At 39.8% G+C, this 23,904-nt stretch overlaps 1 protein-coding gene across 6 annotated transcripts in view; it reads right to left on the reverse strand.

Annotated features, from left to right (window-relative positions):
* The window catches only part of GREB1L (GREB1 like retinoic acid receptor coactivator), a 250,799-nt gene that overhangs the window by 98,073 nt on the left and 128,822 nt on the right, over positions 1-23,904 (reverse strand). For all 6 annotated transcript variants that reach the window (XR_014795353.1, XR_014795354.1, XM_084888067.1 and 3 more), the window contains 9 exons: positions 21,434-21,562; positions 18,424-18,540; positions 17,741-17,860; positions 16,590-16,727; positions 14,020-14,205; positions 9,261-9,587; positions 7,842-7,970; positions 6,901-7,035; positions 4,385-4,582 (listed from right to left, as the gene is read on the reverse strand). Coding sequence is in view for 4 of the 6 variants with exons in the window: in XM_084888067.1 (XP_084744193.1) it covers positions 4,385-4,582; positions 6,901-7,035; positions 7,842-7,970; positions 9,261-9,587; positions 14,020-14,205; positions 16,590-16,727; positions 17,741-17,860; positions 18,424-18,540; positions 21,434-21,562 (1,479 nt within the window). In the remaining 2 variants the exon portion in view is untranslated. The remainder of the gene's footprint in view (positions 1-4,384; positions 4,583-6,900; positions 7,036-7,841; positions 7,971-9,260; positions 9,588-14,019; positions 14,206-16,589; positions 16,728-17,740; positions 17,861-18,423; positions 18,541-21,433; positions 21,563-23,904) is intronic.

Below are 23,904 nucleotides of genomic sequence, written 5' to 3' on the forward strand. Positions count from 1 at the left end.
AGAGAGAATGAAGGGCACCGATACAGAAATGAGAGCTGAGAAAGCATCCAAGATAAATTTTGTCATCTTGAAATATTTTGCCTGGAGTTGACCATGAATATTAGAGTATTTACATGGTTTCTTGGCAAAATATAGGATATAAACTCTTTTTTCCAATTGAGAAGTTAAAAACATATGAGGATAACCCGCAGAGCTCACTTAACCTTGCATTTTGTCTACACTCAACAAAAGCAAAATAAATCTATTATCTGAACTAAAAAAAAAGAGAAAAGAAATACCTCGGATGAAGGCAGGTTGGGAGACAGAGAAGACTGTGAGCCAGGTGCTATCTTCTGTACACCTGGCATGGGCACGGGGCTAACTACTTATTTGGAAATTGACTTTAAGAACGCTAAGTTCAGGTACCTGTTGAGTAATATTTGTACAAAGGAATCTCTGGTATTTCCTGATTCCACTTGAGAACAGAGTGATTTCCTATTATTTTCTCCCTCCCGCCTCTGTCCCTGCCCAATAAATACTGCCTTTCTTTTGCTTAAACTTTAGGCGACTGACAAGGAGGTATAAGGTTAATGAGACCAGGAAAATATACTTTGGAATGTGAAAATGCCTTCACATCTATCTTTTCATTTCCCTTTCTAACCTCTACTACATCCATTAAACTTAGCAAAATAATTTCCTTACATCCATTTGAAACTTCCTTACATCCATTTGGATAGGATAATGTATCTACCTATCAGCAGGTGAAAATGCCTCTCTGGGTCTTTTACAGTCAGGCATGTGTTGAGGTGTCAAGTTGGCATCTTTCCCCTGAACCGATAAAGCTTCTGTGACTGCATGCTACCTGTGACTCCCATTCGCTGGGGCTCCCCGCTACACCGTTTTAAAAGCAGGATGGAAGAAAGTGTGAAGAGTCACTGAGACTCCCTGTTTTCATCCCTCCCACCTTGAACTGGAAGTGCCTTGCGTTTTTAATGCATGGATACTTACTTTATAAAACACAGGGTCTCCTGAATTAGAAGAATAATGTCACGACATCAGATTTTAAAAAAAACGAAACTGCTACTTCTGCACTGGATCGCTCCAGTCCATTTTGGGCAAACTTATAAATATGTTTAACACATTTCATTTCTTTTTTAATTCCTTAAATTATTTCCATAACATTTTCTTTTCCTCCCTTCCTGAATTAGAATGTGGTTGAGGTATCAAGTGCTTCGCCTTAGTGCTGGGTCTGCAGCTACGTGATGGCTTCTATTTTCACCTTTTTCTTTCAGCCACACCAGGGCTGCCAAGGACGTGGCCTTTCTGAGCCCTGGCTGCCTCTCCCTGCCTTGTGCTTTTCCTGGCAGGCTGGCTGCTGAAACGCTTCCTTCAGGGAAAGGCAAGTGGGACAGAGAGCGGAGCACTTGAACTTTGTTTCTCCCCCTGCCCATCCCTCCTCTTCCTCACTCTCGCCTCCATTCAAACGTTAGTTGAGCACTCACTGCTGCCACTGCCCTCCGTGAACTAAGGCAACTTGAGGAAACTGAGTCAGGTGATTTCTTGAGAATCCTTTCTATTTTTGTATTCGTGATTTTTTTAAAGAGTTGTTTGAGTGAATAATCTCTTGCTGACTATTTACTTTGCTCTAGATAATTTCTCTTTACATCTTAACATCCGTATGGTCCTTCCTGTTCCTCTTATCAATTGTTGTGTATTCCAAAAATATGAAGGTATAAAAATATCAAAGCAAGTAAATTTTGGTGTGTTACGTACGATGTGGAATATTATACATTCATCAAGAATGATACTGAAAGCCCAGCCAATGTGGCATCGACCTATGAACCAGGAGGTCACAGTTCAAATCCCGGTCAGGGCACATGCCCAGGTTGTGGGCTCAATCCTCAGTGTGAGGCATGTAGGAGGCAGCCAATCAATGACTCTCTCTCATCATTGATGTTTCTATCTCTCTCTTCCTCTCCCTTCCTCTTTAAAAATCAATAAAAATATATTTTTTAAAAATAATGATGCTTACAAAAGCTTTTAATGACATGGGGAAATGTGTGTACTATAATGTCGGCTAAAAAACAGACACAGGCAGAGAAGAAAGTCCAGAACACCAGTGACTGAGCCATTTGTGAACACCTACATTTTAACAAGTGGTGATTCTTGAAAGGTGGGGTTATAAACATGTGAATGTTCCTACTTGCTTTTATTTTTCAAAATAAAGAATACTATAACTACTAATGGTACCTATGTTTCTCCATAACAAAAATGAATGCACTTACTTAAAAACATATAGAAGTAATTGTTTTGGCAGCAAAAATTTCAGTATGTATGCTAACATCAAACTTGAATACTTAAAAAAAAATGTTTTGCCTTGAATTTTTCAAATCTATGCATAACATTGATTTTTCTGAATTCCAAGCTTAGGTAACTAGCCAAATTCTGGTGCCTTTCAGAGAAAGGATTATCCTAAAATAACCACTTTAGAAAAATCTGAAGGCATTGAAAAGGGAAAAGGAAGGACCTCTATAATTTCTTCATCTGTCAAAACTGCACAGTTTTATTTAGAGTCTTGCATTTATCAAGCGAGGTGAAAGCACAGGTCAGCAAGAGGTCACTTCAGGAAAAGGCTCACAGCGAGCACAACTGCTGACCAGGGATGAGCTCACCCCTTGAAACAGGTGCGATGAGTTTGCTCAAGCATGATTTGGGATATCAGATCACAGACTCAGGAAGGCCACAGATGCCAATTGGTGCAAGTAAAATACCAACAAGAGAAGGCACTCTCTCCATGATATGGAGTGGAAAATCCATAAGAAGTAAAGCATCTGGTCAATGCTTACGTAGTGTGACTAAAGTCCATGCATTTTCCTCAATGGAGGGGGGCAGAAAGAAAATGCAGTAACAGCCAGGAGCTGAAGGAGCCTAGAACTCACTCTGGTTTCTGGGAGAGCTATAAGAGAAGGTGTTTGATCTTCTCTGGCTAATCACCTATAAGTCAATCCAACAGGTTTTGTAACAGGGCAACAGGTCATTTTGTAACTTGACATTCAGAATTTTAGAGGCACAGTTAGGCCTCCAGAAGGCATGGACTTTACATGTGGCAGTTATAGAGGGGAAAATCTACTGTCAGCTCATTTGGCCATTGGAACTAACAAAAGATTTCCTACAAAGCTGTGCTGCTCAAAGTGTGGTCCTCAGACCAGCAGCACTGGCATTTCCTGGGAGCTTGTTAAAAAGCAGAATCTACAGTCCACCCAGACCCACTGAGGGAGAATCTGCATTTTAACAAGATGCCCAGGTGATCTGTAGCTACACTAACATCTAAGGAGCAACTGTGTGATAGGCGCAAAACATAAAGCCTACACTTTAAGCTCCTCTAAATTCTTCTGCCTCCTACCATTTTCAATATATTGAAAAAAATATATTTTTACTGTGGCAAAGATGTATCCTCCAGCTAAAATGGTGTGTGTGTGTGTGTTGCCTTCAGCTAAGGTACTCAGAAGCAACTTGACATTAATAATTTCCATTTCAAACTGAGTTTACAAAGGCAAGAATTTTCTAAATTCTTTACTGCTTTTTATCATTCCAAGCAAATTTTATGGTTAAAAGGGATAGTACCACAGATTTCTAGGTTTTTGCTCTCTACCTTTTCATATTAACTGGGAAAATAATTTTCTTCTATATTTATTCTCTTAAAGTCATTAGGAGAAATTTCAACTATGTTTTCCATTGAGGCTTCTCATGATTGACATGGGGGGTGGTGTTTTGCTCTCCGGGTTGAAAATGCACTGGTAGCCGGGACCGGTTTGGCTCAATGGATAGAGCGTCGGTTTGGGGACTGAAAGGTCCCGGGTTCGATTCAGGTCAAGGGCATGTACCTTGGTTGAGGGCATATCCCCAGTAGGGGGTGTGCAAGAGGCAGCTGATCGATGACTCTCTCTCATCGATGTTTCTAACTATCTCTCTCCCTTCCTCTCTGTACAAAATCAATAAAATATATTTTTTTAAAAAAGAAAAGAAAATGCACTGGTAGTGGGCTAAGTTGGCAAGAATCCACTGAGGGGTACATGACCTATCCAAGCCATAGAAGGAGTTCAGGAGGCATAGACCCCATCATCCGAGCAAGGCTGTCCGCAAATGAGTGACCAGTATCTTGTCCATTGATGCCACCATGGACTTCTGAGTATCAGGCAACATGTACTTCCATTTACCTTTGACCAAGGAGGGAAAAGGCCAGACTACTTTGAGGGAAAACTTACAAATAAATTTGAATAACATTTACTGTAAAAAAAAAAAAAAAAAGGATGGAATTGTCCTATAAACATTTGGATTAAGTAAAGAGGTAGCGGAAATGTAAGGCTGAATCTAGTTAGGGTCCTCTTTGAAAGTTCATTCTTACCTGATTGTCGAATCCGTTGGAGAGTTTGCTGCACCAGAACCTCTGATCTCGGGACAATGATGATGAAGTCCACTTTGCTGAAGTGGCCGAGGTCCAGGCTCTGGCTGCCGCTGTCAGCTATAGCACACACCTGGGATAAGAGTTTTCTGGCAACTGTAAGCTGTGGTTGATAAATTTGGAAGGTTTCATTATCTATATCTAAAATAAAATAAAAAGTTATAGGAAGAAGATTAATTCACTTCTGTAATGGCCACTGTGAATCAATGGGGACATATAACCATACAACACACACACACACACACACACACACACACACACACAGTAATGCTCTATCACCAAGAGCTCTCGCTTTCTGCTTTTACTCTCTATTGCATTTAATAGATTTGTCTATTTTCCCTGGAAACTTGGTTGAAAGGATGTGTTCAAGAGTGGATGTGGTAATTTTACAAATGTAATATTTTAAAATCAATTGTGAATAAATTGTCTCATAAATCACTAACTCAACACTCTCCCCCCACCCTGGGGAGGAAGCGGGGTACAGACCACACTCTCCCAGCGGGAGCCAGGGCTTATCTCTGGAAAGGGGAGGAAAGAGTTTCCAGTTTTCTTTAGGAATATCAGCTCAGGTCAGGTGCCCTCGTTCAGGGAAGGAGGCCATGTCCTAACCACAAGAATGCCGCGTTCCTCTGAGCTTTCCTGGGTGGCACTGCAGTAAAATTTCCTCTCCAGCAAGCCCACTGCAACATGATTTAAAATGCTCCTCCCCGTGATCGCCTAACACAGGTCACGAAGACACTACCTTCACCTTGTTCACACTTGACTTTGCCAGTGCTTGTGACCTGGCAGATCTAGGCGACCGTGGTCAACTCCAGTGCTGACACTTGTACTATCTGAAGAGGCTCAGGACACAGCCAGCTGGCCACTCACTAGGTGACACATTAGAAAAACATTGCCCAGATACTCTAAGTATGTCAGTAGCTTTTTATTACAAGTTATAACCAAGCAATCAATCTCTCTTATACGTGCATGCATGCATGGACACAATGAGACAGGCTTAGTCAGCTAAATGCCTGGGCAGGCTACATCCAATATTTCTTGAAAAGGCTGCTTTTTATCAGAAACACATGTGGAAGTCTCACTGGCACACACAAGGGCCCAATTAACTGGAGCTAACCAATACTCTCTAAAATCAAACTGCAATACCACCAACTCAAAGATGGTAGTCCTTCCTGACGCCTCAGCCACTACAGAATCCCGACAGTGAGTGGAGGTTTACACAGGTAGGCGGGTCTCCTACTGGCTGAAAGAACCCACTAGAAAAGCCCCTGACTGCCACTTTTAATAGTAGCCCCAAAAGTTCCTGACCCACAAAGATTACCAATCAAAATAAATCTGTCTTCTGATCACTAGGTCATTCCCGTCCCCCGCGGCCCCCCCCCCCACTTCATTTCACAGATTAAATGGGTGGGGACTTCCCTAGGTAATGGGATAACTTTGTAGAGGTTAACTTAGCAACGTTTGAAGTTTGAAGAAACCTACCAATATCTTTAAGCAATGTTTCTTAAACAGGGAATCAAGGATACGTATGTCAGAATTTGTAAGTCTTCTGAGAATTTATAAATTCTAACTTTGTTAGTAATTCAAAAACAGTATAAGTACATTTTAGATCATCTCAATGATCACTTGATTATCAAATAATGTCCAGAAGTAAAAAATAAAATAAAATTGTATTGCCTGCATTTGCATTGTTTTTATGCTAAGCCATGCTACTCTCATTGCTGCGGCGATCCTAATATCTGCACGATGCATTCCTATCAAGTGGAGGCCAAAAGGCTGTCAGCAGCAGCTTATATGGATCTGTTTTATATCTATGTTTTCTCCCATTCTCCCCGCCCCCATCCTTTCCTATGATGTCCCTACCACACGGGGAATTGGGGGAAAGAATCTGAACCGAAAGGAATCCAATCTAATGGCCAGACTCCTCACCCCCGGTCCCACCATTCCCCGTTGCCTCCAGGGAGCCTGTGATAAGGCAGATGATGTTTTGCTATTATTGCTGCTGCGTCTGTCGGGAAGGCCTCGTGATCCCTGATTATGTGTCTTACATGTCAGAGAGTAAATGAAGGTGGTGGAGAGCCAGCCCTGCACGGACTGTGGTCCAGACTCTTTCATGCAGTTCTTTGAAGGCCTCTGCACACCGACAACTCTCTGGGCACAGCTGGTGGAGCTAAGCAAAGTACACCAAGGACCCAGGCATCTTTCCAGGAAAAAGGAGATAATGCTTAAAATAAAGCGTTTGGCTTTGATTTAAATTCTAGGACATATTTGCTAAGAACAAGGTGTTTGATCTCGAAAAGGCATTTTTAACCCGAGCCAGATTTATCATGTAGTTAATGATGAAAAACCTGTTACAGTCTGTGATTTGAAGACAAGACCTCAAAACCCTCAGAAGGACTTAGCCTCTAGAATGTCTGGCCTGAGGGCTGATTCCTGCCTTTGGTCTGAGGTGACATTACCCAGGTTTTGTGTGGGAATCATAGCAGCAGCCTCCTGAGGTGACACATATTCATGAAGGTCACCATTGAAAGGGGTAACAACACTGTCTCCTCTTCTTTGTTGCATTTTCTCTAGCAGCTTGTCCAGGTCATCGCCTGTTACAACAAAATAAAGCGGAGATAAGATTACAGGGAATGGTGTGTTTTCACCAGGCTCCAAGAAGGGCAGTTAAGCTGGGTTCTCATCGAGGTTGTCAGTCAGCCAGCTTTTCACATCTGAGGCTACACGTGGCCATCCCTGCAGCAGACTACACGTGGTCTCCTTAGCCAGCGCCACCCTCCTTTATATCATGCTTATGGTTTATACACTTTCACATGCTCTATCTCTCTGGACCTCCATAATACTAAAAGCAGGCAGGATGGGATCATGATATCTCCACCTGACATTAAAACTCTGAGATCTGGCCGAAACCGGTTTGGCTCAGTGGATAGAGCGTCGGCCTGGGGACTGAAAGGTCCCGGGTTCGATTCCGGTCAAGGGCATGTACCTTGGTTTCGGGCACATCCCCAGTAGGGGGTGTGCAAGAGGCAGCTGGTCGATGATTCTCTCTCATCGATGTTTCTATCTCTCTATCCCTCTCTCTTCCTCTCTGTAAAAAAATCAATAAAATATATTTTTTTAAAAATTAAAAAAAATTAAAATTTGAGATTTGGAGAGAGAAACTGTTACTCAAGGTCAGACAGCAAAGTGGTGGCTGAGCTGAAGCCTCCCATTCTGGTACCCCCGATCCCCCCTCAGGCACAAAATACTGAGGAAAAACCATACCAAAAGAAGGGAGGGTGAAGGGAGCTCAGCCGGCAAGCTTAAGCCCCACACTTATCTCCTCGACAGGCTAAGATTTAAATTCAGAAAAACCACACAGCCAGGGTTGGTGATATTGCTGAATCCTACAACCACTCACCTAATGATGTGGATTTGAAATGCGATGCCAGGAAACTGACCTTTCCTGTGATGAGCTCATAACTTATTTCTTTTAGAAACTCACTTGTGGTGAGCATGCTCTCTGCCAGAGCTCTGGACTGATGCTGACCTGCAGAACACAGAGAGAGAAGATGATGTGCCAGTGAACAAATGTTCCCTGGACATGATTTATAATAGCGAAAATTGGCAACAACTAAAGCATGTAATGATAGGGACCTAGTTAAAGAAATTTTGGCACATCAAAAGATGGAAAATTACACAGCATTTGAAATGACAATTCTAAACTTGTTTATAATACGATGTTAGGTGGTAAAGGGAGAAAAAATGACATATCTTATGTTTCTAAGTGTGAAAACATACCAGACCTGTGTTTAAAGGCTAGGGAGGAAAAACCTTTAAAAATTGTGTTTACATGCTTTTCTTTATGATGAACATCTGTCTTAAAATATAAACTTATGCCCTAACGGGTTTGGCTCAGTGGATACTGAGCATTAGCCTACAGACTGAAGGGTCCCAGTTTCGATTCTGGTCAAGGGCATGTAACTTGGTTGTGGGCACATCCCCGGTAGGAGGTATGCAGGAGGCAGCTGGCCAATGTTTCTCTCTCATTGATGTTTCTAACTCTTTATCCCTCTCCCTTCCTCTCTGTAAAAAAAAAATCAATAAAAGATGTATTTTTAAAAATATAAACTTATGCTGTTAAGTTGATTTTAAAAATAAAAAACAAAAAGTCCTAATGTATTACACTTTCTGAAAGAGACATGTATCATGGAGATATGGGAAGGCAGGTTTTGCCAAAGTGAGGGGTCTTGGTCTCTTTGGCGGAAAGAGCTGAGAGCCACTCCCTAGAGGAGAAAAGCAAATTTAGTCCAAACGGCCACTCAGGATGGTACCTGATAGAAAAGCAGCATAAGAAGCAAAAATACATTTTTGTAATGTACCAACTTTCTGAACCATTTACCGAGAGTCAACAGTACAATATTAAATATCCTCTTCGGTGAGGAGGTGAATACATGAGCTACGTTCCTGGCAAATCTGATTCACTGGCTTAGCCACCTGTGGCATGGCATTATCACATGCCAGAGTGATAACATTTCCAAAACTTTTTGAGAAGAGAAGTTACATGAGACAAGGGTATCTGTTACGAGGGTATGCTTTGAAATAATGCTCCCACAACCAGCTGACAGGGACACCAGCCAACGGGAGGCCTACAAAAATCTGATCTGAGGAGTTAAGGAGAAGTTAAAATTAGGAGGAAGAGCCCCAGTGGGAGCACTTAATCAGAGATTAATTGCATGAATACCTGAAACAGTCAATAGCTATTTTTTTCAAATAATTAAAGGATCGAATGAGTGGGTTAAAAACACACACACACAACACAACAAGAAACATTACTCACCTAATACTACCACGCAAAATTCATTTCCCCTGATTTTCGATGCACAAATTGCCACCACATAATCTGGTAGCCTTTGGTAGTGTCTCATTTCACTGAGAGTCCTCAGTGTCTCTGAAATGCCCTCCGCCAACGAGTTCTGGGTCACAATCACATGAACCAAGTCTTGAGACACGCTGGCAATTAACCTCGCCAGCCAGGGGAGCTGGCCTGGCGACACAGGTGCACACTGAGTGCCCATCTGCAGGGCTCGCTCTCTCAGAGTAAATTCCTGCATAGCTTTCAGCATAATTTGCTCAAATTCTTCCCTGAGAGGTATCTGATCAGGACCTAAATTGAAGAGAATTAGATTTAAAAAAAAATATATCACAGCTATTAAAGACAGACATGAACATGCAATCCTTTTAAGCCCACCATACATACTCCAACTGTCCAATAAGCTTTTTCCTGTAGTGGCCACAAGTATAGAGGCCCTGTTAACCGTTTTCCGTTGTGAAGTTACCATCTCTCTTCTCTGCCTGCATCAATGCTTTTATATGTTTTATTGATTTCAGAGAGAGGAACGATGAGGGAGAGAGAGAGAGAGAGAGAGAGAGAGAGAGAGAGAGAGAGAGAGAGAGAGAGAGAGAGAGAGAGAGAAACATCAATGATAAGAGAGAATCATCAATAGGCTGCCTCTTGCATGCTCCCTCGATCCTCTGGGGATCGAGCCCTCAACCCAGGCAGGTGCCCTGACAAGGAATCGACCCATGACTTTCTGGTTCATGGATAGATGCTCAACCCCATTGGATGGGCTACTCAATATGTATTTTTTTAAACGCAGGGTTTTGTTCTCCTTTATTCTAATCTTGATATCTTTAAAAGAGGTTGTACTCAGACGTAGTATTAATTCTATTGTACGCTTTTGGAGATGGTCACTGAAAGTGGCATATTGTCTAACCTATGAAAGTTGGCATTATGTAAATGGTTAATGAATAATGAAGTAAGAAGCTAACCTGTTGATATACTATAACCAACCTTAGGCTTCACTCCTTTCTCATTGTATTCATAGGTATTATGTAAAAACACTTTCATGTATTGCCTCTATCCCTAATTTTGAGAATACTGTCCATAGGAAAATGAAGTTTAATTCTTTTCACTCCCAATTTACATGTAGGCAGTCCCACACGTTCCTCAGATAGAGAATGCTCTCATCATCTAGTTATCCCCCGGTGTTCTTGGTTGCTAACTATGGCATGCAGCCTTTCCCACCACCGTGGCTGTGGCTGCGCTTCTACGGGTGACCTGTGGCCTCTGGAATTAGGAGGTTTCTGCTTCTCTTATTCTCTTTAGAAACTCAAACAGACTTCAGGACAAAATAAACAAGTCAATGTTTGGCATCCAGATGACACAAATGAATTTCTACATTTAGTTTAAATTAAAACCAATGAGACTATGCTCACTTCTGCTATTCAGTCTTTGTTGTTGTTGTTTGTTTGTTCTTTTCTGTGCAGAGGTTTGAAACTCAGAGGTTTGAAACTCACTCTATATCTGTTTACTATATAGACTGAACAGATATAGACTCTTCAGAATCTGTGAGATCAGACAATGGTTTCAGAACTCAGGGCTAATAGTCCTTGCGGAAAAAAAAAAAAAAAAAAAGTAGAAATAAGGGACTGGATTTTTGTAGGGGAAGGAGGCATTGTGAGTGAGTCAGGGGTTGAAGTGGCCTACCTGTACCTTTCCATCTTCTCTGGGGAAGTAAGAAAATGAAGGTTTAGTAATACTTTTAGGGTAGGAAAATTAAATAAAATATTACATGTTTTAAAAATAAACAATTTTAATCGGAGAGAACAGTTTTTCCAGGATTGGCTGGAGGCCAGAGGAAAGTAGGGGGGAGAAATCCTGACAGATTTTTCTCTTCTCTGCATGGAAAGGGCCAGGAAACGGCAACGCTGGCATTGTGCTTATGTTTCCCTTGTCCTCCCCAATCAGTTTCTAGCGGGACGTGATGCCTTCTTGTCACCTGATCTTTGTTTACTTTATCAAATTAGCATCATGGTTAGTGGTCACTAGGTACACAGTTGGTAGAGAGCTCAAAGGGGAGAGGTTTGCATTGACTGTGAAAGCAGTGAAGTCCCGGGGAGTAACTAGGTGATGAGAGCCTTCTCTAGCTGGGGGAAGTCAGAGTCTGTCTAAATCTAAATTGGGAGTGAAAAGAATTAAACTTCATTTTCCTGTGAACAGTATCCTCAAAATTAGGTATAGAAGCAATACATGAAAGTGTTTTTATGTAATACCTGTGAATATAATGAAAAAAGAGTGAAACGAAAAGTTGATTATAGTATGCCAGAGAAATGACTTCTTAAACTGTCTCCAATTTCCCCATTGCCTCTCATAGACACCCTGAAGGCTCAGAGGCCTGGTTAATAGGTGTGTCCATAAGACTCACTCCAAACTGTGATTAACAAATTCAATTAGGCAGCAGAATTAAATCCAAATATTGAGGCATTCTGGGAAAATAAAATCACTGAACATGTTCATAGCATTCTCCATGGCCTTAAAACTCACTTTTATAGAGTTTTGGCTTAATTACTATTAGGAATTGGGAAATGGAAAAATGTATCAAAGTTTCAATGAGGTAAGAGACTTCTAAAAGTAAAATGCCTTGCTTCCAATCACCTCCCATTATTTCATCCTCAGCCTTTGCAGCTAAATTGCAGGAGCCTTCCCTCTACCTTTCACAAATTTGATAATAGAATTTGTTCCTTTAAGTGCTGATCTCCAGTAACTCAGCTTAGCTCCGGCGTCAGCTCTGATGGCTTTTCAGATAGAACCACTTTAATAGGAAGAGACCAGGTTCCAGCAGACTCGGCCATCCCAGGATCTCTGGATTTGCTGATTTCACTATCTACCTCAAATGATTTTCAGATTGTGAAATAACAGAGATTTTTTTTTTTAAAGTGACTGTAGCGGAAAGGCCTGCTCTTTCTGAAGAATCTTGCTTTTCTTCCTGTTACCTCCAAGTAACTGAACCATCAAAACTTTAGATTTGCTTTTAGAAATTTGGATTTCCTTTTCAAAATGTCTATCTATAATCTACAGCATATATGAAAATATTATTGCTCCCTTTTTCAAAACTTCGAAAGGCAAAAATATTTTTCAGTGACTCCAGAAGAGTTAGTTGTTGAGAAGAAGCAATGTTCCAACGTACACAATTAAAAAAAAAAAAAAAAGGAATTGCTATTCATCTTGCACATTAGAAGACGTAGTTAATTGGCTATAAGTAAAAGCTAGAGAGAACTCATCCTGCAGGGTGAAGAAAAGTTTTATCTGATTGAATGAAAATTTTCCTTTTTTTTAAGGTAAGAGCTTTTAGTTATTTAAGGGAAGACATTTTTTTTTTTTTTTGATCATTTAGTTCATTTGGTTAACTAAGATTTTTAAACTATTATTAAGACTGAAAAAAAATGCTATCCTGATTGCCTTGGTTTGTTAAATAAGCATTACTCTATTTGTCCTTGTTTTACTGATTCTGGATATATCTAAAGCTCATTTTAATCTTGGAATACAGTCAAAAGTCTGTACATACAAATTAAAATTATGACATCAAATGGGCTGCAGACATAGGTGGTTTTTATTATTTTATTACCCACTAGTAAGCACAATTTATCATGGAAGTGGCTCAGAGATATCTGAAGCCTCACAAGTTTCAAAAGCCCGTGCCAAAGCCATTCCCAGGTCAAAGCAGGTCTTTGAGCTCCCAGGGCAGCAAGGGGTGCAGGCAGGAATGCTAGCTGATACCCCAAAAACCAAATCTGGCCTGCTGAAGCTTTCTTTTGCTTTTTACACTGTTGAGCCCAGTGTGTATTATTCAACACAAAAATATTTTTAAATATGAAAATAATTCACAAAAGGGCAGATAAAAATTTTTAGATGTAATTTTACACCTTGAACATCTTCGTAAGTAAATCAGTGGCTTGAAGTCCTAGTGTGAGTATATAATTAGGCTGCATGTTAGATGGCCTACTGCAGTTTGCAAAATAAAGGACATTGCAATGTAAATGATGCTGAATCACTGTAGTATTGTCAAAGCACCTGCATACACCCACTGCGGGGCTCAGAGGAATTATCAAATAGAGGAAGTGAAGAGTTCATGACCTATGTATCCCCCTTACCCTACAGCCTAGAGAGCCTTCTAAGGGGGTCTAGTTACTACCTCAAAGAAGGAAAAAAGCACTATGAGACTACATCAAAGAGGTATAGCTAGGAAAGGAAAAAATGGGTGTAGGGATAGTGGATAAACAAGATAAAAAAGACTAAATGGAAAACTGAAAAATAATTTTCAATGGCTACATTTGCATTCCAGATGGTAGCTGCATTTTCAGAAAGATCATTTGGCCAAGGAGGGGTGCTCACGCCTCAGCCCTTTGAGGTTCTGTTATTAAATACTTTGGAGACTTCAGATCCTTTATGAGACTGGACACTAGGTGGAGCAATTTACCTCTCCTAGGACTCAACCAAGGGATGCTACATCTGAGAGAAATGGGGAAGAAAGAGAAAGGAAATAGGCAAGGGATGGAAAGGGGGTAAAATGAATAGAAAAGAAATGGAGGAGAGGAAAGGGAAAGTCACAGAGAACTGAAGAAAAATATTGTTAGAAGTGAAAGAGGGAAAGTAAGAGATAGGCAGTATGTGAAAGAGGGGAGAATAAAAGGAAAAAAGTATGTCACAAAAAGAAATAAAAATTGTCAACATCAAGTGATTCTTGAAAATAACTTACCCAGCCGCACAAGATACTGTATTGTCAGAAGAATCATGTTTTCCACACTCAGCAGCTGGCTGCCAGTCAACCCTAATTGTTCCATATCTTTGTTTTCCAACTGTGGAATCTTGTAGCAATTCACCAGCAGAGGGCTCACAACAATGTCACCAACATTTCCATAGAAATAGGGTAAAGTGCCATAGCCTGCTCCAACAGAAGCAGGTTAATAAAGTTCAGTCATTCTGAGATTCAATCAGATACACTTGCTCAACTAGGATAAATAATGCTTAACAAAGTCCTCTACTCTCTGAAATGGCTACCATACAAATCACTCAAGTATATCAATCCTAGGGAATTCATTCAGATGCATGCTCCTAATTCTATCCTTATGTTAAACCAGATGAATAGGAAGCAAAATACTAAAAAAATTATAATATCCCTGTTTCCCACAGAAAGGAAATGTTAATATTTCTGCCATAAAGGATTGATGAGAATTTACAAAGTATCTCTGTATCTTTTGTAAAATAGCAAGAATAAAATATTTCCCCATAAAATTCCTAATCAAGTTTCTTTTCAGGAAAGTCAGAAAAGAAACAAACTTTGATAACCTGTGTCACTTATGAAGGCTTCCCTTGAAAATTTTTTAGTTCATTGATCAACAGCAATATTCCACCTTTCACTGGTTATTGGAGGTTCCACTCTTTTTGCTATCCCAGCTACTTTTAAAAATATGTATATATTTTATTGATTTTTTTTTATAGAGAGGAAGGGAGAGGGATAGAGAATTAGAAACATCAATGAGAGAGAAACATTGATCAGCTGCCTCCTACACACTCCATACTGGGGATGTGCCCACAACAAAGGTACATGCCCTTGACTGGAATTGAACCTGGAACCCTTCAGTCTGCAGGTTGACGCTCTATCCACTGAGACAAACCAGTTAGGGCAATCCTAGCTACTTTTATGTTCTCTTTCTAATGTCAATTAACAGTCTCAAATTATCTTAGAAGTAGGTAGGACAGCTGAAATCGTTTTGGCTCAGTGGATAGAGCGTCGGCCTGCAGACTGAAAGGTCCCAGGTTTGATTCTGATCAAGGGCATGTACCTTAGTTGTGGACACATCCCCAGTAGGAGGTGTGCAAGAGGCAGCTGATTGTTGATTCTTCCTTGTCGATGTTTCTAACTCTCTATCCCTTTCTCTTCCTCTTTGTAAAAAATCAATAAAATATATATATTTTTAAAAAGAAGTAGGTAGGACAAAAATGTTGAAATATACACTGAGTGGCCAGATTATTATTATCTCTGAATGCATAATATTCTGGCCACTCAGTATATATACATATATGTTGGAGGTCTGGTGCATGAATTCCTGCATAGGTAGGGTCTGGCCAGCCTGGCCAGGGGTAGGGGACATGGGCAGTTTGCCGGCCTGCCTGCTGGTCGAACTCTTGGTCGAGGTGACAATTTGGATATTAGTTTTTTATTATCAATATATAGGATATACACTGAGTGGCCAGATTATTATGGGTTCAGAAATCCTAATAATCTGGCCACTCAGTGTATATCCTGTTTTGGTGGTGTGGTCAGAAGGACAGTCCCTCTGTGACTTTTTCTAAAAGGCAGACACAAACTGTCCTCAAGGTTTAATAGCATTATGCATGCAACTCAAAAACTCAATAAGAATTTACTGACATATGGAATTTTAAATAACTGGGATTTCCCCCAGTGGCTACAGGTCTAGGATCAGTGGATAGGGAAGCATGGTACAGTGCAGGGCTTGAAATAAAACCATTCATGCCAGTAGGTTCAAGCCAGTTTGCAAGGAACAGATAGCACTTCACGTAGACATATCCTAAATCCGTAATGGGGATTAAACACCCTTCTGTTAAGTCCCAAAGGTAAAGCAGGCAGTCTCCTTCTGGTCTAGGCTAGCCCCGAAATGAGAGGACTTCTGAGTGGGTATGAAAGGCACGAAGTTGGTTTAGAATCTAGGGACCCCTAAATGTCTATGCCTCCACGTACAGACAGCTTGGAACGAGTCAGACTCCTTAAGTTAAGATACTGATTCACAGATGCTTCCCCATCTACAGCTCTGGGAGCTCTCGGTTGTCCTGAGTGGGATCTATTAGCTAGGTCAACTTGTTTCTTTCCTCTGTGATCTGTCTCCCTTTATCTGAAAAGTCCCCTTCCCTGTCTTGTCCACTCTTGCCCACCCTTCAGGATCTAGCTGAAACATGACCTCTGAGAAGTCTTCTCAGACTCTTCTGCAGACAGAGTTAAGCTCCCTCTCCTCTGAGCTCTTGCAGTTCTTGCTTGTGAACCTCTACCAGCTCAAGTATCCTAGAGTGTTGTAATTGTCATTTTCATGACAGACTCCCTCACTATCCGGTGTTCCTTGTGGGCCCAAAGACTGCCTTATTCCCGATGTCTAGTCACACATTCAGTATAGCATGGAGCTGACCAACAAAAGCTGAAAGAATCAATAACCGGATAAATCCATTAATGAGCACATAATGCACAAACAATGCAATGGAGAAGCACTCCTAAATTCTAGCTGACACAGACAATTTGAAATTCCTTTGTCTTACCTATCAGAATTACTGGTCTAACGCCTGAGTTACTTAGCAGGTTTTCAGGTACAATTACAGTTTCCCCTGCAGGAATGGGTCGAGGCTGTAAAATTCCAGTTAATGGGGTCTGTGGAACTGGGGCAGATAGAAGGGACTCTGGAAAAAAGTAGTTTGACAAGAAGGATTAGACATAAAAGCTAAAGGCAATACAATTAAAATAAATGTGGTATTAATACAAGTTTTAGAAGTCTAATGGTTTATTGATGCTTTCTTCATTAAAGTAATTCATGCTTATTGTATAAAATTAGAAGTGAGAAAAAGAAAAGGAAAAAAATTTTAACAATTATCACATTATCTGGAGATAACTATTATTTAGCATTTTTGGTAGTTTTTCCTTCTAGGAAGTCTTTTGAATTCTGTTTTGTATTTTATCTCTCCCCATCAGAATATCAAGGCATATCTTCTCATTATAAAAAGTTGTAAAAGTATAGAAAAGTGTGAAGATCAACTCATCATTAATCAGTACTACCTTTAGCAACTGCAGTAACACAGTGGCACGATTCTTTGTGTATATAGCTACATCTCTCTGTATTCTTTAAAGTTATTTATTTCAACAAATTTAAATTTTAAAAGAACTACATCTACATCTTAGAACTGGTATATTTACATTTGTCTATGTTTAGTATGGCAAGGTAGATGAGCATTTGAACATCTAACAATAAGCACCATATGGCCACACCTTAGGTTAAAGAAGAACCAGTTGGTATTTCAGGATCCTAGTCAAAGACTGAACCATCCAGGCCAGAAATAGGTATGGGACACATAAGGAACCAGATCATTGAAGGACATATCTAACACTACTGCTGGCAAAAGCAAGTTCACTTGTGCTATAAGATGGTGGGTTGATAGCATCATGTACTATGTAGAAAAGCATGGCTTGTCAAAACCATGACTAAAACAAAGCCAGATGGTGACTTAAGATCTTTTGTGGTAACACATGTGCTTCTAGTGAAGGTGGATGTGATGGGGCCACATGTGAGGTACTATCAACAATAGTGGAAACAATGGCTGGCTAAGGAAATTTATCTTCAAGGGTGCAGGGAAAGAACAAGAGTAGGAGACACTGCTAATTCAATAAACTTAAAACTGACCATCTGTTGAAGTCTTACCAGTTCTTGAAAGAGGGCGAACTGTAGGAACAGGTACAACGGAACCAGGTTGGGGGACAGGAGACCCAGGGTACCATCCCCGGTGGCGTTTCTTTGGTGGCCCAGAAGTGAACATGGTAGCTGAAGGCAAAAAAGAAAGATGAGCCTTATCTTAGCAGCAGAAGGAAGGAAAAAAGCTAGAGAAACCTTAAATCTGATTATACTCAGAAAGCATAAGCCACTCTTCTAGAGGCAAAGATAAAATTAGGAAAAGCCACACTAACAATTCCACTTATCATCTGTATGCTGTTGTACAACGTAGAGTTTTACCCAGATTACTTCATTTCATTCTGTCAACATCCCCGTGAGGTTGTAGGACGCATATGTTGTTATACTCGTTTTGTAGATGGTGAAAGGAAGGCTCAGACTTGCCCAGTGTCACATTAGAGAGGAAAGTCCGTGGTTTTCCAAGACACTTCCTTATACATAGGTTTCAGCATTATTTCCTAGGTAAGTGCTCATTCTGTATATTCACCAAGATATTTAATCATTTCTGGTTACACCAATCATAAAATTTTAAAATAGTGCATGAGAAGCTAAGAAAAATTCGAAAGTACACTATCAGATAATTCATCATTCCAAACTCTGTAGCACTTGATTATTCTTCCATAATTAGGTTGCATTATTTCAAAACTCGATTGTACCTTGGTCTCCTGATGCATAGCTAGGTCTTGGTGACAAAGGGTAACTCCCTGGGCGGGCTTGAGCAGAGCTGGGTGTACTGCTCTTCCCTCCTTGGCTAGTGTTTCCATTGGCAGCATCTGTAAGACACAGGAGTAAACACTCAGAGTAGAGGCTGGGCAGGAAGGACACTGCTCTCTGTGATGCTGCAACCATGTGATAAACCTCACACTCTAGGATTGAAAAGAATCTCACTGACAGGATAGCCCAGTTAGATACAACCATCAGAGTAATAACTTCAGCAAAATGAAATATCACCTAAAAATCATCTTCTAGGACCCCAAGAGGTCTTTTAGAATCATTTTCAGTGAAATCTTTGGAGATGGTAGATAGAAGAAAACTTTTTTTTAAAACTTTGTATTATGAAAAATTTCAAACATATATGAAAGTAGAGAGAATCCTATATAATAAAAGCCTAGGTGGTGTCATGCCCGCGCGACGTCACCACAAGATGGCCACCACAATATGGCCTGCAGGGGAGGGCAGTTGGGGGTGACCAGGCTGGCAGGGGAGGGTAATTGGGGGCAACCGGGCCTGCAGGGGAGGGCAATTAGGAGTGACCAAGTCATCAGGGGAGGGCAATTGGGGGTGACCAGGCTGGCAGGGAGCAATTAGAAGGCAATCATGCTGGCAGGCAGAAGTGGTTAGGGGCAATCAGGCAGGCAGGCAGGTGAGCTGTTAGCTGCCAGCAGTTTTGGATTGTGAGAGGGATGTCCAACTGCTGGGTTAGGCCCGATCCCTGTGGGCCTGGTTGTCAGACATCCCCCATGGGGTCCCAGATTGGAGAGGATACAGGCCAGTCTGAGGGTCCCCCCTCCCATGCACAAATTTCATGCACCAGGCCTCTAGTAGTATAATAAGCTTCATACCCACACCCAGCTTGAACATTTATCAACACTTTCTATCTAGTCGCCTCATTCCACATACACAAATACATGCTCTGGATTATTTTGAAGCAAACTCCCTTATATCATTTCATCCATAAATACTTCTACATGTGCTTCTAAAAGAAAAGAACTCTTAACAAACAACTGTAATATTATTATATTTAAAATTAACAATGATCAATAATTCCTTAGTATCAAATATTCCACCAGTATACACATTTCCCCAATTATCTCACAAATGTTTTTCTACAATTGGTTTGTTCAAACTGGGATTCAAAAAAGATCCACACATTGAATTTAGTTGTTCTGTCCCTTAAACTTCTTTTAATATATCGAATTCCACTTCTTTTTCTTTTTTACAATTGCTAAAAACCTTGCAGAATTTCTCATTTTTTGGATTTTGCTTATTGGATATCCATGGTGTCACTTAACATCTCCTCTATTTCTTATAAACAAATCATTAGATATAAAGGCTTGCTCAGATTCGGGTTTGATTTATTTTATGAGAGTATCTCATAAGTACTGTTGTCCCAGTCTATTTCCATCAAGGGGCATAGAATGGCTGGTTTTCTCTTCTGATGTTTCATGAGGTTCAAGAGTTGTTAGGCTAATTCTTGAATTGTAAAGTTGTTCATCAGCCTTTCTTCTGATATTTTTAGCAACCATGAGATTACTGCCAAGATTCATAATTTCATTAAGTTTTTAATACTGCAAAAATTTGGATCCAGTTTATTCAAATCTATAATCTAACCTGGATAAATTGTGATGCCTAACTTGGAAAGTTTTCTCCTCATTCTTCTTCTACCTTGCTAATCATTTCTTTTCTAATACATTGAAATTCTTTTAGGGTTCTATACTTAGTTCATAGCTTGCCTTACCCTACATTACTCCTTGGCTGATACTATTTACTCTGGTGATTTTAATTACATGTGGATGGCTCAACTTTATACTATAGAATCAGTTCTGATTTCCCCCATGACAAATTAAATGGCTATTGAACAGCTCTTCACTTGAATGCCTCATGGGTGTCTCAAACTCAACATATCCAAAATCAAATTACAATCTCCTCCAGGGGAACCTGCCTTTTTTTTTCTTCTGTATTCCTTGTCTCAAGCAATGGCACCAGCATCAGCCCAGAAAAATGGACGTGAACCAAGACCCCTTTGCTTCATTCTCACTTTAATCAGTCAAGTTCTAATGATTTTTCTTCCTAAGTAGTTCTCCAATCTGTCTCCTCTTCTCCAACCTATTATTACCCTGGTTAAGGACCTCATCATTTCTCACTTAGATTACTGAAACGACCTCCAACTAATTTTTCCTACCACTTGTTTTCTTGGCTGCCAAAATGATCTAGCTCACGTTCAAATATGACCATGTCACTCCTCTGTTCCACAAGTAAAATCCATGCCTCTCAGTCTGGTCCCCTGTGACCTTTCCCCTGTCTACCACTTACTCACCTCCTGCCACTCCCTGAGTTTTACATTTTATGGTTCTAACAATTCCAAACTGCTTAAGTTCCTGCACACTTTCCTATGCTGCCTCTTTCCTTTCCTTTTCAAGCTTTGCTCTGAATTTTAAGTGTCTTTCCAGAACTTATTTGTATAGTGACTGTTTCCTCATAGTTCAAAGACCAAGCTCCTCCAATAACCCATTCTTGATTAGTCCCAAAAATGCTGGGTTAAAACCCATTTTCTGTGCTCCCCTAGCATATTGTTATATTTACTGCAGTACACTGACAATTACTTCTTATGGGTCTATCCCCCTTGCTAGATTATAAGTATAATCAGAGTTCAGGGACTGAGCCTAATTTTTCTTTGTACCCCCAGTTCCTCATCAAAACAGGTTGAATGAAATCAAGCTTCTCTCTCTCTCCTGTGTGTCAAATGCCATTCTTTGACTCTTCTGGTTGGAACACAGAGAACACAAGATTTGTATAATAATACATTATTATAGACAGCGCCACTTCTGTTTTCAATTGGCAAAAAAGCAGCTTCTGTTTTCTTCTACCAAGTTGTCAATTAAATTTCACACACGTCTTCTATAGACTATATATTTACCAAAGAAATATAAGTGAGGAAAACATCACCTGCAGCATAAGTCTTCCCTACAACCTGCAAAGATAAAGCCAGTGGCTTCACAACATTCTTATTCCGGGTCAGGTCCTGAGCTCCACTTAAATTGATTGCAGAATTAGCTGGACTGAGAATTGGTGAATCTTTAAAATGAAAGAGGTTGTTCAAATTAGCAGCCATTTAAATATACAGGAAGGAAATTAATTAAATAAAAGTGAGGTGAGAGAAAGCAAATTATACAATTTCAGTTTTTTTCCTTGACCCATTAAAGTCAATGTTTCTTTTTTTCAGGTTTTCTTTTCTATGTGTTTAACAAACACTCACTAGAAGTTACTATGGGCTGGGCACTAGTATAAGAACTTTAAATATATCACTTCACTTAATCCCTATTAAAACTCAATTAGGAAGGTATTATTACATTAAATAGTGATAGTCATTTAACTTGATTAAAGGCATTTGAGTACAAACCCCAAATCCCTGACTCTACTCTAGCATAACAGCTTAATCAAAACACACAAGAAAATATCAAAGGGGGCTGTTAAAACTCTGAGAGTTTTGGGGAAAAACACTCTGAAAACCAGGATACTGATGGTGCTATGCTAGAAATTATCTTAAAAATTAGTATTCATACCACAAAATGATTCCTCAGACATTTAATTAGTATTTCTCATAAAAATTCTAAAGACTTAAATGGTCCTCAACTGACTCAGAAGAGTTAATGTGCCTGTGCCTCTCTAAGGGCTCGATTCACCACTAGGGAATGGTTTTATGGTCTATTATCCTATATAATAAAGCCTAATATGCTAATTGTCCAGTAGTCCATTCAACCAATCAAAGCACAATATGTTAATGATATGCTAAGGCCACTCAGCCACTTGCTATGATGTGCACTGACCACCAGGGGGCAAATGCTCTGACATGTAGGATAGCTTGCTGCTGGGGTCTAGCCGATTGGGACTCAGTGAGAGCCAGACACGCCCAGGAGCGTGTCTGGCTCTCACCATCCCTCTCTGGCTGTCATTATGGTTTTGATTTGCATTTCCCTAATGACTAATAATGTTGAATACCTTTTCATGTACTTATTAGCCCTTTGTACATATACATTCCTTGAAGAAAATGTCTATTCCAAATCATTTGCTTAAGTCTGATTGAATTGTTACCATTTATTGAGTTGTAAAATTTTTTTTTTTTGTAAATTCTGGATACAAATCACTTATTAAGCATGTGTTTTGAAAATGCTTTTTCTTAGTCTGTTGCTTGTCAGTCACCTTAATGAAGTGTTTTGAAGTGTAAAAGTCTTGAATTTTGATGAGGTTCCTTTTATCAATTTTCTGAAAATAAATAGTTAGACTTACAGTCAATGGATTTTTGACAAATGGAATTCACTGATAAGTCTATTCAAAGATGCTACTGAAATAATTGAATATCCATATGCAAAAAGATGAACTTAGATGTTCACCTCAGGTCATACACAAAAATTAACTCAAAATGGCTCACAGACATTAATGCAAGAGATAAAATAATAAAGCTTTTAGAAGAAAACATGAAATAATATTTCAAGATCTTGGGTTAGATTTTTGCCATCTATTCTTGAATTCTTGTTCAGATTAAACACAATACATCCCTGTGTGTGTGTGTGTGTGTGTGTGTGTGTGTGCGCGCGCATGCTGTGTGTATAAAGTAGGCATATAACTATATAGTCACCTTCAGTCAAAAGAAAAAGTTGTACCTGGCTTGTTGACTAAAGTTTGAATTATCAATGACATAAATATGTTGAAAGAAAAGTATGCAAGGATAAGCCACAAGCCAACCAGAACAGAACATCCAGAGCTTGGCAGGTGGAATTTAAGACAAAGCTGTGTAGTCAGTAATCCCCTCTTTAAATAACTATGCAGTGGGTGTGTGCTTACATTTCATGCTAAGAAACGATTATTAGAAGCAGCCACTGATTGCAGATTAAGAAAGCAATCTTCTGTATTAGGATGACTTTTTATCAGCTAAGCAGATGCTACATCCTCTAATATTTGTAATGATTTCAAAATGTTAACATGAAATTCTTACAGCCTATTATTTTCAACTTATATAAGAAGAAATTACTGTTGAAAATTGTATAAACATAATTCATTAATGAAGAAAGTTTTAGATGAAAGCCTCCTTTTTAAAGGCACTTTCTTCTATTAAATTCTCTAGATTGCACCTAAGATTATTAAAAGCTAATTTCATGGTCAAATGGCCACTTTCCCCACCCGAAGGAAACACAAGAATATTGGCATAGATCTTGGCAGCTTGTGTTCACTGTGAGTCAGTCAGTGACTTGCCTGTGTCTCTTCATGGCTAATCGACAGAGCCTTCGCCAAAGCCCGAATCTTGTTTTCCTCTATTTCGGAGCAACATTTGTTTTCAAAACATATTTCTTGATAAAGAGTCATGTGTTGCTTGATGACAGGATGTTCTGAGACATGTGTTGTTAGGAAATTTCATCATT

This window comes from Pipistrellus hanaki (genome assembly GCF_964339955.1).
Source record: "Pipistrellus hanaki genome assembly, chromosome: 6".
NCBI classification, from domain to species: domain Eukaryota; kingdom Metazoa; phylum Chordata; class Mammalia; order Chiroptera; family Vespertilionidae; genus Pipistrellus; species Pipistrellus hanaki.